Source organism: Zingiber officinale, chromosome 8A, assembly GCF_018446385.1.
Source record: "Zingiber officinale cultivar Zhangliang chromosome 8A, Zo_v1.1, whole genome shotgun sequence".
In the NCBI taxonomy this organism is placed as follows: domain Eukaryota; kingdom Viridiplantae; phylum Streptophyta; class Magnoliopsida; order Zingiberales; family Zingiberaceae; genus Zingiber; species Zingiber officinale.
The window spans coordinates 114,942,830-114,956,251 of NC_056000.1; the positions used below are offsets into that span (position 1 = coordinate 114,942,830).

At 35.6% G+C, this 13,422-nt stretch overlaps 1 protein-coding gene across 1 annotated transcript; it reads right to left on the reverse strand.

The window, feature by feature from the left end:
• Nucleotides 1–1,276: 1,276 nt before the first annotated feature.
• LOC122012547 (NAC domain-containing protein 35-like) lies at nt 1,277–2,607 on the reverse strand. The gene is made up of 3 exons (XM_042569119.1): nt 2,322–2,607; nt 1,941–2,215; nt 1,277–1,866 (listed from the first exon to the last, which is right to left on the reverse strand). Exons 1-3 carry the CDS (start codon nt 2,572–2,574, stop codon nt 1,483–1,485), a joined length of 912 nt encoding a protein of 303 aa, XP_042425053.1. The 5' UTR covers nt 2,575–2,607; the 3' UTR covers nt 1,277–1,482.
• Nucleotides 2,608–13,422: the final 10,815 nt, after the last annotated feature.

Sequence of the window (13,422 nt, forward strand, 5' to 3'; positions counted from 1 at the left end):
AAATAGCGTTGTGGAATTTCTTTTTATTTTTCTTCTTCCCTCTCTTCTCTAAAGAGTTCTAAGGTTGTGAAATTTGTTTGAATTTGAAATTTGGAGTGCTTCTACGTCGAATGGTAGATCATTTTATTTTAGGATGCAATTATTAATAAATTATAATTAAGCATCAAGATAGGGTAATATCATTTTAAAGAAAGAATATCCAAGGACATAAATTTATCAAAAAGGATGTGTGTTGATCTACAGGGATATAACTCAGTAATCGACGATATGAAATTGATGATGGTGCATGCATGATACCAAAAAGGAAATGTTAGAAAATATAAAGGAGACTAGATCTACATTATCATACCGAACTCTACTAATTCAAACCGTCTATTTATCGATAAACTGACTGATTGAACCCGACTTATGATCAACATCAAAAATTTCAAGCGACAGTTTTCAAATAGCGAGTATAGATAAAATACTACTAGAAAATTTATGAATTTTGCTGAATCTTCTTGTCAAATCCAACACATTTGCAAGCCACTTGAAATAAGTATATTGATTTATCTGTAAACATTGTTATTTTTTCTTTCATTTAGTTTTCTGAATATATACTATGCCAATTTTTAACTTATTTCTCTGTAACTTATTTCTAACATCTAAATTTATTTATTTTATTAATATGATTATTTATAAAACTATGCCAATTTTTAATGATGCACATATAATAAATAAATAAAATGGAATAAATCAGAGGATTAAAACTTGAATCTCAATAATAATAATATTCTAGAGTCGTATGCTTAAATTGTACTCCGGATTTGTCCAATAGACAAAGTAAGAAAGAAGACTATCTACCTTCAAAATTAATCAAACCAAAGACTCCACACCTATATAAATTATCAAAAAGAAAAAGACCTATAAAAGAATAAGTAGTCAAAATGGCTTTTTTTTGTTCTTTTTGCTTTTATAATTCCAACTCTATTTTGATTTATTTTGGACATTCAAACGGTAATTTTTAGTATGTCGGACATTTATGGGATAGAGTTTATATATGTAAACATCCTGTTTTGTTAATTTCTTTTTATTATGAATTTTTCTTTTTTTAAGGATTCTTTTCTTTCTTTCTTTTAATGAGTCTTAAATTAAGAGTCTATATAAATACCTATTTAGTTACTTGAGTAATTATCCTCTATTCTTAATAACAATACCAATTCAAGAAGAAGAAGAAGAAGAAGATAATGCTGCATTCATGCATGGGCTTGAACCCTAAATTAAGCAATTCCCCTCTATGAAAGTCTTCATGCAACATCATTATCTATCTCGATTACAAGAACAAATCTCCATTAATTAATAGTTAAGTACCTTAATAATCTCACAGACAACCATAATTATATATGCACACACAACAATTCCTAGAACACGACAATATAATTAAACCAATATAAACCCTCATTTCCAACTAATCCCGAATAATTACCGACCTCGGAAGGAGAATTAACTGCTCCACCATTCCCACAGCTTCTCCGAGATCATCGGCAGCGACATAGTGAGCTGGTTCGCCGGAGTCAACTGCTGTGGCTCATGTGGCGGCACCATCATCAACCCTTGACCTAGCTGTTGGTTCGTGAGAAGAAGACCTTGGTAGTTATTGATTTCCATGGAGTTGGAGGAGTTATTAGGGTTCAGTGAAGTGCTGCTGTTTTCCTTCAGCGACGTGGCGGTGCTGCTTAGGGTTCCGGCGCCGGCGGTGACTGGTTTTGCAGTGGAAGAGTAGTGCTTTCTGTCTAAGAATATTCCGGCAGGTGCGGGAGTGGTCTGGCAGTTGTCTTCTACTACTCCAGCTCTCTTGTAGACCCGGCAGAGAGAGATCTCAGTCGTCTGTGCATGCATGAATCCAAACTTAAACCCTAATCGGATCAGATCGACAAACAATTAAACAATTAATTAATCACCTTCTGATATTGCAGTGTCGTGTCACTGTGTGGCAACCTGTACTCGTGCATGATCCAGCTTGACCTAATCCCCTTGGGTGCCTTCCCGGAGTAGAACACCAGCGTCTTCTTCAGCCCGATCGACCGCGCTCCATTCTCCGACCGAACCACCCTGTCCGCCCCCGTCGCCTTCCAGTAGCCCGACGGAGTGACCCGGTTAGGCCGGTCGCCGTTCCGGTACTTTCGATCCCTCGGAACATAGAAGTACCACTCCTTCTCCCCCATCGTCGCAAAAACTACATAACATTATTCCTCATGTGGTTAAAAAAACTAAGAAGCAATTTGAAACCAAATTGTTGGATAAACAGCATGAGCTAGATGGAGTTGGAGGGATGAAGTGACCTGGGAGGTCCCAGGGGTCGTAGCGGTAGAGGTCGAGGAAGGGGATGAGGTCGACGTTGAAGCGGCGGCCCTGGACCTTGCGGCGGAGGTAGAAGTCGATGAGCTCCTCCTCGGTAGGGTGGAAACGGAAGCCGGGCATCAGGAGGTCGTGATCGCGGTCTCGGTCATCGTCAGCGGTGAGATCTGCCGGCGCTGCTACTCCAGTACTGTTGTGATCACTGATCATGGCCGAAGGCAGCTGCTGCAGCTTCATGTGTGGGGGTTGCGGTGACCCTAAACGGATGCAATCCAGGAAATTAATAGTGCGTGCATGATTTTATGCGGAGGAATTGTATTATTTATTAAAAGTAGAGCGGCTTCACCTCTTCAGAAGTAACTGGCCTGAATTAAAATGAAATCAGAGAAAAGTATTTAGAGTTAATTATATATCTAGATCCAAGTTTTGATCTAATTGATGGAGAGAAAAAAAATAAAAAACAAGCATTCGGCAAGAGTTTGTTTATGTCCGTTTAATATATATGAGGTCAATTAAGTGATAAGTTTAAACAACTCGTTAAATTAAATAAATATGTTTGAACACATATGTATTTAGTTTGTTGATGTTTATCATAAAGATTATGAATCATTTATGAACAATGTTTACAAATATAATGACGTCGGATTGGATAGCGATGATTTTACGGGTTGAAGAGAAGGGGGATTTGCGGTAAGAACAAGAAGAGAAGAAGAAGTAAACAAAGAGAAACATGTCATTTTCTAGATTTTATCAAAAAAGGAAACTTTATTCAATGATAAAAGATAATACCTCAAATAACCTAAACATGTGTTTACATAGACAAACCCTAACTTATAATAGTCAAAACTATCCAAAATACTCTAAATACAAAAAAATAGAACTTACCAAAAAATAAAATAGATGTTCGGAGGCTCCGAACATACCCTAAACTATATTTTTCATATCCTAACTTTGATGGTTACAAGTTCCCCCTTTAACAAATCTAGCTCTCTCAACCAACTTCGTTTCAAGCCAAACATCATCTCATTCTGAACTCGAGTGAAAAGTTATGACCTTTTGAATTTTGAGAGGTCTTCTTGGGTTGATCCTGCATTACATAGTTTATGAAATATATTCATAAATAAAATTTTGATACCGGACAAGATAACAATTATCTTGCTGACTGACAATAAGGAGGAACTAAGGAGAAGGCAAGAAGAGAATCTAAATAAAACAAGGAGAAAAATCCACGATTTGCTAAAAACAGAAACTTTATTACTAATTGAGGAATGAATCCTCATACAATTAGACAGGAGTTTATATAGACTCTAAACCCTAAGATAAAAAAAAAAAAGAAAATAAATCCCAATATATTAAGCTTAATTCCAATTTTGTAGAAAAAGAAGAGAGATCGTTCTAGAAAAGAAAATCTCTTGATAGAAATTAAAATTAATAATCAAGACGCTATTTTAGACTAATTATGGCCCATAATTACTAGAAATACCAAAAATAATTACTAAAAATAGTAATAAAATCTTTGGATGAGAAACTAAATGGTAGAATTTAGGTTAGAAAATCATCGATTAAAGGTACCCATAACAAATGTAAAATTTCAAATTATGCACATATGATGATAGACAGAATCTGATTCCAAGTTCCGAGTTAAAAGTTATAATCATTTAAAGTCCAAAGGGTCATGTTAAGTCAATCCTGCATCAAATTCTTATCAAACTTATAAATAAATCAAAAAAAAAATCTCAAAACAAACTTGTAATATCAAGTTTAATAACTAACTAAATAAAATTTTAGAAAACCAAATAAACCAAATTAAGAGTCCCATAATATCTAAATAAACTACGCTCAAACTCAAAAAAAAAAAAAAGAAGAAGTTGAGTTAACCTTGAACAATTGTTTCAATGATTTAGTTAATTTTAGGCTCGACTTAGATTGATTCGGTTAACTTATCAAATAAACTTAAACAACATGAAGTTTAGCTTAGCTTAGCTTAGCTTGTTTATAGCCCTAGACCACCTTCACTTGCACATTACTTTGTCTCCGCACACCACTACACCGGTCTACCTTCACCTTTACATCACTCCATCTTCATGCACCACTGTGCTAATTCGCCATCTAAATCTACCATCCTCAAATCTTTAATTTGCAACCATTTTTAATTTCTTTGTAATATAACATTCATTTTATTATTATTGTTATTATTTTTGATAATTCAGGCATCCAAGTTTCACCCGACTAATCTTGGCAAACATCCTTCTCCTGATTCGTCTGGATAAATCTGAAGCATAACTCATGCACACATTTAGAGGTTAATTTCTAGAATATTCGTCCCTACTAGGATTTAAATTCTGATCATCTTATTTGTTCCTCTAGATGTTTTACCACTACACCACACTCGTGGGACAATATAGCATATATCCATTTTAAAATAAGGAACAGTCTGTGCTACGGTAAGTGCTGACATGATCAATGATTAGGAACATTAAAATGCTCTTTGTGAGTACCCAAAAAAAATAAACAACTTGGTGAGATTGGTTTTTTACTTTCTTCTCTTCTTTTCCATTTAGTTTATCTTTAGATTGGAAGTTTACCCGCTAGTCTAAATTAACCAAAGCATGCATAGTGTTTCGATAGGGATGACTCTTGGACTCATTATTTCGCAAGAGTCGAAGAAGTAGAGTTCAAATCCACAATATCGAAAGGTGTTTGATCTTGTTATTCTTGTTGTAGTAAAAAATGATTAGGCTTACTTCAAACATCCCTTATAGTTCGTCCTAATATTATCTGAAGAGATATAAATCACATGATCAATTTATAGTCGACCATCAAATGATTTTGGTCTTGGTACTCTTGCTCCTACGGATAATGCACCTAATTCATGGCCGAATGAAAGATCAGAGTTGAATGTCTCATAGATGTATTTACACTAAGGAGCTAAATCACAATTCTAGAAGAAAAGGAAAAAAAAAAGACATTGGCCGGTCCTCGTCTAATTGATCGCGATGTTATATTAGTTGTCAATTTCCCCCACTCATTATTTTTGAACTAATTAAAATTAATTATAAAAACGATAAGAGGTGAATTTAGAAAGTGAAGGATCGAGATTATACATCTCTCTCGGCATTAAATTCGAAGGTTTGGACAGCAGTAGCTTGTCGACAGAATATTAATTACTTCATTCTTAATCCATATAAATATTAATGGTAAACCATGATACACACGGTATTACGACGTCATTTATTGCATGACATATATATATTCACTATCAATACGTGAAGTAGCTAATATCGGCGAATAAACCTGGCCGCTCAATATTTGATTTATCTTTTTTTTTATTTCATCGTGGAATGATGAACGACGCTTGTCGTGAGTGCTATCATTTTTATTTTATTTTTTACGAGTGAGTGAAGTATCTAATACCACATATATTAATGGAGGGATGAGATCTTCTTATCCGTAAAGTTGGATTAGTCCCTAATCCAACCTTTGTATTGGGGATAATGATCCCTCATCAGTTAACAAGTGGGAACCAGTACTTTCTACCAATCCCTTTATCCTGATCCAAGAACGGATCAAGATAAGAAGACCAGAGGATCCCATCCCATTAAAGGAGCTCTCTTGACGTTTTTTCTTCCCATAATTTTATTTTATTTTTCATTTTTCTATCTATAGGAGAAAAGGGCATTTGGGTAAATATGAAAGTTATACGTGTGTTTTAGGTATTTTTCAAAGCTGGATAATTAACTTGGTAAATCGTCAAAAAAAAATAAATAAATAAAATAAGTGATTAAGTGGGTTAATAGTGATGATCTTAAAACCACTACCATCTTCATACATGAAAAAGGGTAACACTTGGGCTGATTAGAGCAACTTATAAGAGATGAGATCCTCTGTCTCGAAAATGCGGTGTCCCCGTGTCCCAGCGCAGATCGGACGATTATGACATTTTCATGATGTACACTACATCCTTGAGATGTGATTTAGTTCGTCCGATCAACACTGAAACATGGGGACATAATATTTTCAGAACAAAGGATCTCATCTCAACTTATAATGCCTTTAATAAAGCAATTAACCTGCCTAGGGATAGCGATAAAATGTCTTCATTCGTAATGTTAAATTAAGGTATATAAGAGTCGTGTCTTTCGATTAATTAAATCATAAATTTTTCTTAAATAGATGGTTGATCTAAAAATATTACCTATAACACTCATAGTTAGTTGGTGTAATTTGGAAATTAAACCTAATACTAACTAAAAAAAATAAAGTAATTAACCTGTATAAACATGGTTCCATTTTCTTGTTAGACATATTATACTTCCATGAGTTTCTAACTACTGACGATAGATACTGAGCCATTTATGTCGAGATTTGTTTAGGTTTTCATATTTCTGGAGAAAATCATCCACCTCCAGTATTAGTCAACCGAAGATCTAGATAAAGGTAATTCACCTTTTGGAATTAATAAAAAAAAAGCAATTAAGAAAATTTATGAATTCCTTTCTTAAATTTTAGAATTTTGGTAATAATTAGGCAAGATCCGGTAAAAAAATGAAAATAAAGAGACTAACGGACAAAATGCACAGCACAAGACGACAATGCAATTACGACGACCTCAATCCCACGAACAACATTAATTAACCTTCTGGGGGATTAGTGGGCCAGCCACAGAATCCATGCGTACATCGCCAATGCACGAATCATGAGGCGGAGATCGACGGATGGAAAAGGAAAGAGGCGGAGTGGGTGGGTGAATTTGCATGGGCGGCATCGATGTTGACTGCAATCGCAGTTGACTTCGTGCGCATGTTTGACGGGGTTTTGTCGCTTGGTGAACTATGCGGATGAAATCTGACTGTTTAAGGGCGTATTTACAGGAGTAGATTTATTATTTAATAAACAGTTGTTTTGAGTTTTTTTTTAATTGACATCCGGTAGCAAGTCTTTGTTCTATTAAGAGGGTGACCGATTTAATCTAAATTTTTTATCAATCATCTAAATAAATTTAAAAATTATATATAAGGCCTATTTTGGTAATCAATATTTTTAAATATTTATCTATTAAGAAGAAAATCATTTAAAATATGGATTATTATGAACCAATCCAGATAAATATGATAGTCAAAATTAAAAGAGAATGTGACAGTCAAAGTAAAAATAAGATGACGGTCCAAACCAAGGGTAGGTGACAGTTGGAGGGTCACTCTCAACAGGGTTAGGTCCTTGCCTAATGCTAAGACCTGTTGTGTAAAGAGAGGACAATACCTCTCAACCTTTCTGAACCGCGGAAGAAGAGGAAGAGAGAAAAGAGATCGCGCGGAACAACAAGACAAAGACGCACAAAAGAGAGCAAACACCAGGAAGGAGAAGAAGAAGAGAAAGAAAACGAGTTACCGTGGTTCTGCGACTTGCCTACTCCACAAAATGGCCGAAGCTTTATTAGAATTCTCTTCTACACAAGAGAATCACATCTAATGATTCTTGTGTTGTCTGATCTACAATGGGTTTACAATGATCCCTATAAATACTGCTAAACCCCCAGACCCGGTAAAATCGTAACAGAATTTGTTATGAAAAATATAACAAAATTCTGTTATATAAAATCTTAACAGAATTTTATTACGAAAAATCTTAACAGATTTTTCTTCCATGATATCTCTTCATCTAAATATGAGCCACTTGTCAACAATCTCCACCTTGGCGAATCCTTCAAGAATACGAATATCTGACAAAACTCCATCTGGATCTCTGGGTCCGGGCTTCCTTCCTCTAGCATCTAGAGATATGGATCAAGTTCAAGCAATGCTTAAACTTCTCTGTGGTCTGCAACATTGTCTGCAGTGTGAACCTTCTCAAGTTGAATTTCTCCAGAAGCAATCATCTCTCTGATCTTGTGAAACCTCACATCAATGTGCTTGGTTCTCGTATGATACACCTGATTCTTCGCCAAATAGATAACACTTTGACTATCACATAACAACTTGATTTCACCTTGCTGAATGCTCAGTTCTTTAACTAACCCTGTAAGCCATAAAACTTCCTTCGCTGCTTCAGCTGCTGCTATGTACTCCGATTCCATAGTAGACAATGCAACAATAGATTGTATCATAGATTTCCAATAGATAGGTCCTCCTGCCACAGTGAACACATATCCTATAGTAGACCTCCTGCATCTAAATCTCCTGCATAGTCTGCATCTACGTACCCAGCAACTAAAGGATCTTCCGGTTGTCTACTGAACATGATGTCATAATTAGTTGTATTTCTCAAGTATCTGAAAATCCATTTCACTGCATCCCAATGTGGTCGACCAGGATTTGAGAGAAACTTGCTTACCATACTAACTGCTTGTGCCAAATTTGGTCTCGTGCAAACCATGGCATACATCAGACAACCAACTGCACTGGCATAAGGAACCTTTGACATCTCTTGGATCTCGTCATCCGTCTTTGGACACTGTGTACTGGATAACTTGAAGTGATGCACCAGGAGTGTGCTCACCGACTTTGCATTCTTCATGTTGAACCTATCCAACACCTTCTCCACATAGCTACGTTGAGACAACCATAATCTCCCTGCAACTCTATTCCTGTGAATCTCCATCCCAAGAATCTTCTTGGCCTCTCCCAAATCTTTCATGTCAAATTCCTTGCTCAGTAGCCTCTTCAATTTGTCAACCTCTCTCATCTTTTTCGCAACAATGAGCTGTTGGTTGCTACTCGGAAAACCTAGAGGTTCCACTGTACAAAAATTTTGTACAAAGGTCTGAACCTTTTCCTAGCTATCATGTGTTCTTTTAAATTAAATTTTGGATCGCCTGCGGAACTTAACACGTTTGATCCAAAACTTAATCTATTTGTTCTTTTAGGTTTTGACTTGGATCTCCTGCGGAACTTAACACGTTCGACCCAAGTCTCCTTAAGTTATTAATTCCATTAAATATTAATTTCCATAAAAGGTTCCCAGTACTGACGTGGCGAGGCACATGGCCTTCTTAGATATGGGAGCAACCACCACTGACTAGACAAAACCTTTAATAGAAAGCTAATATTTAATTTCCTAAAATAACTTTAGGTTAACCAAAGAGAACAATCAAATCACAAGGAAAAGAAAGAAAACAAAAGAACACAACTTCGAAAAACATATTCGAAATACTAGAACGTAAGCCTCTTGTATTTGGTATTATTTCCAAAAATAACTAGTATGATGCGGAAAGAAAAAATACTAGTTATACCTTCTAGAAAGACCTCTTGATCTTCTACCGTATTCCTCTTCTAACCTCGGACGTTGTGTGGGCAACGATCTTCCGAGATGAGAACCACCAAGCACCTTCTTCTTCCTTCTAGGTTTCGGCCACCAAAATTCTCAAAGAGAAGTAGAGGTCCGGCCACCACCACCAAGCTCCAAGGGATGCAAGAAACAAAACCTCCTTTCTCTCTTTCTTCTTCTAGCTAGAACCGGCCACCATCAAGAGCTCCAAGAGGGATTGCCACCGGCCACAAGAAGAAGAGAAGAGAAAGAAGCTAGGGCTGGCCACCAAGGAGGAAAAGAGAGGAAGAATAAAATAGAGTTGATCACCCATGAAGGCACCTCTACCCCCTCTTTTATAATCCTTGGTCTTGGCAAATAAAGAAATTTAATTAAAAACTTCCTTAATTCTTTTGCCATTAAAAAGGAAATTTTATTTAATTAAAAATAAATTTTCTTTTCTATTTGTAATGCCACCTTAATCCCTTTAATCAAGGAAATTTTAATTCACACAAGAATTAAAACTTCCTTATTTGCTTCGAAATTTATAAAAATTTCTCAAATAATTTTTCCCTTCATGGTGGTTAATAAAAGGAAATTTAATAAATTAAAATCTTTCTTTTAAACATGTGGATAAAAGAAAGTTATCTCTAAAAATTAAAATCTCTCTTAATCTACAAATAAGGAAAGATATCAAATCTTTTCTTAATCTTTTATAGAAACTAATAAAAGAGAATATTTAATTTTAAACTTCTCTTTTAAATTATTATCATGGTTAAAAAGGAAAGTTTTCTTAAAAATAAAATCTCCTTTCAATCTACAAATAAGGAAAGATTTCAAATCTTTTCTTAATCTTTTAGAAAGCTTTAAAAGGAAAGATTTAATTTTAAACTCTCTTTAAAACTATGATATCCACATAAGAAATAATTTTAATAAAAATCCTTTTAATATGATGTGGCCGGCCACCTAAGCTTGGGCTCCAAGCTATTGGCCGACACTTAAAGGCCAACCTTTAGGCTTGGCCCTAAGCTCGAGCTTCAAGCTTAGCTTGGCCGACCCCTATTGGTTGGGTAAGAAGGTGGGTATGTGGTGGGTATAAATCTCTATATACAAGAGGCTACGATAGGGACCGAGAGGAGGAATTGGTTTTGGTCTCCCGATAAAATTAAGCATCCCGTGTTCGCCCCGAACACACAACTTAATTTTATCAATAATAATTCATTCCACTAGAGAACTATTATTGAACTACCGCACCAATCCCAAATTACATTTTGGGCTCCTTCTTATCATGAGTGTGTTAGTCTCCCCGTGCTTAAGATATCGAATGTCCACTAATTAAGTGAGTTAACGACAACTCATTTAATTAATATCTTAGTCCAAGAGTAGTACCACTCAACCTTATCATCATGTCGGACTAGGTCCACCTGTAGGGTTTAACATGACAATCCTTATGAGCTCCTCTTGAGGACATTATCAACCTAGTATCTCTAGGACACAGTTTCCTTCTATAATCAACAACACACACTATAAGTGATACCATTTCCCAACTTATCGGGCTTATTGATTCATCGAACTAAATCTCACCCATTGATAAATTAAAGAAATAAATATCAAATATATGTGCTTGTTATTATATTAGGATTAAGAGCACACACTTCCATAATAACCGAGGTCTTTGTTTCTTTATAAAATCAGTATAAAAGAAACGACCTCAAATGGTCCTACTCAATACACTCTAAGTGTACTAGTGTAATTATACAGTCAAAATAAACTGATACCTAATTACACTACGACCTTCTAATGGTTTGTTCCTTTCCATTTTGGTCGTGAGCTACTGTTTATAATTTATAAGGTACTGATAACATGATCCTCTGTGTGTGACACCACACACCATGTTATCTACAATATAAATTAATTGAACAACTACATTTATCATAAATATAGACATTTGACTAATGTGATTCTTATTACTAAATAAATGTTTATACCAAAAGCTAGGCATTTAGTATACACCTTAACAATCTCCCACTTATACTAAAAGACTAAGCTGCCATATCTGCTGCCATACATCTGATTCCTAACCCTTCTACATGTCCATCAAAAGCTCTTACCTTAAGGACCTCGGTGGAAGGATCTATAGGTCATCACCTGATGCAATCTAGGCAGCAACAACTTCTCCTCGTTTATACGATTTCTCGTATTGGGTGGTACTTGCGCTCTTTTGTGTTTACTTGCCTTTATAGACTTATGATTTCTTCGAGTTTGCTACTGCACCAATATTATTACAATAAATTGTAATAATCTTTGGACAAACAAGAAATCATATCTAAGTCTATCTTGAGATTATTGAGTCATTCAGCTTTTATAGCTACCTCAGAGGCTTGCCATATACTAAGCTTCTATGGTGGAGTCCAGAAAAACACCTATGCTTATCACTCTTCCATAGTTATGACTTTACCTCCTAAAGTAAACACAAAACCCCGAGGTTGACTTATTATTGTCCCTATCCGATTGGAAGTCAAAATCCATGCAACCCACAAGGACCAAATTAACTGTCTTGTAAGCTAGCATATAATCTCTAGTGCCTCTAAGGTACTACAATATATGCTTTACTGCAGTCCACTGTCCTTGTCCAGGGTTACTTTGATATCTGCTAACTATGCCTTTGGCAAAACAGATTTCTGATCTCGTGCATAGCATACATTAGGCTTTCAACAGCCGTAGCATAAAGAACTGCCTATATTTCCTTTATCTCCTTTGATGTCTACAGAGACATATCTTTAGATAAAGTTACTCCATCCTGAAAAGGTAAGAAACCTTTCTTGGAGTTTTGTATGCTTAAAACGAACAAGGATTTTTCCGATGTATGAAGCTTGGGATAAGTAAAATATTCTTTTCTTGCGATCCCTTATTACTTTGATCTCAAGAATATATACATTCTCCCAAGTCCTTTATATCGAATTGTTTGGACAACCATACCCTTACTTCTGACAACATTTTGATATTGTTTCCAACTACCAAAAATGTTATCTAAGTATAGTACAAAAAATACCACCACGTTTCTATCACATCTTTTGTATACACAAGACTTATCCGGTTACTAAATCCATAGATCTGGATTACTTTATAAACCGGATATTCCAAGACCTTGAAGCTTTGCCTCAGTCCATAGACCGATTGAGCTTACACACAAGATGCTCTTAGCCCTTTGCAATGAACCCTTCGGTTGCTTTATATGGATGTTTTCTTCAAGACTTCCATTAAGGAAAGCTGTCTTGACATCCACTTGCCAAATAGATAAAAGAATCCGGATAGACTTAAGCATGACTACCGGTGAAAAAGTTTCCTTTTTCATCAAGCCTTGCTTTGAAAGTTACTACCTTCCTGTCATCCCTCTTTTCCTATTATAGACCTTTTACACCCAACGGCTTTTACACCATTTGGTGATTCTACAAGCTTCCAGATTTTATTAGAATACATATATTCTAATTCTTTATTCATTACTCTTTGCCAAGATGCTGCATCTTTATCTTGGAGTGCTTCATCATATGTCGGAGATCAGGTTCATGTCCTCCAGGATCGAGTCCAAAAACTCTCCCAAAACATGAACCTATTTAGGTTGCATAACAACCCTCCCACTACAACAAGACACTTTCTGTAATTGTGTGATACGTGTTGCAGTTTTCTTGTGGTATCTCATCTTGTACAGTTGGTACTAGGTTAGACATGTCCTTTATTATTTCCTTAAGAACAAATTTACTTATGAGCACGTGGTTCATTATATAGTCTTTTTCTAAAAAATCAGTCATTGATGCTAACAATGACCTTCTGATTTTTAAGACT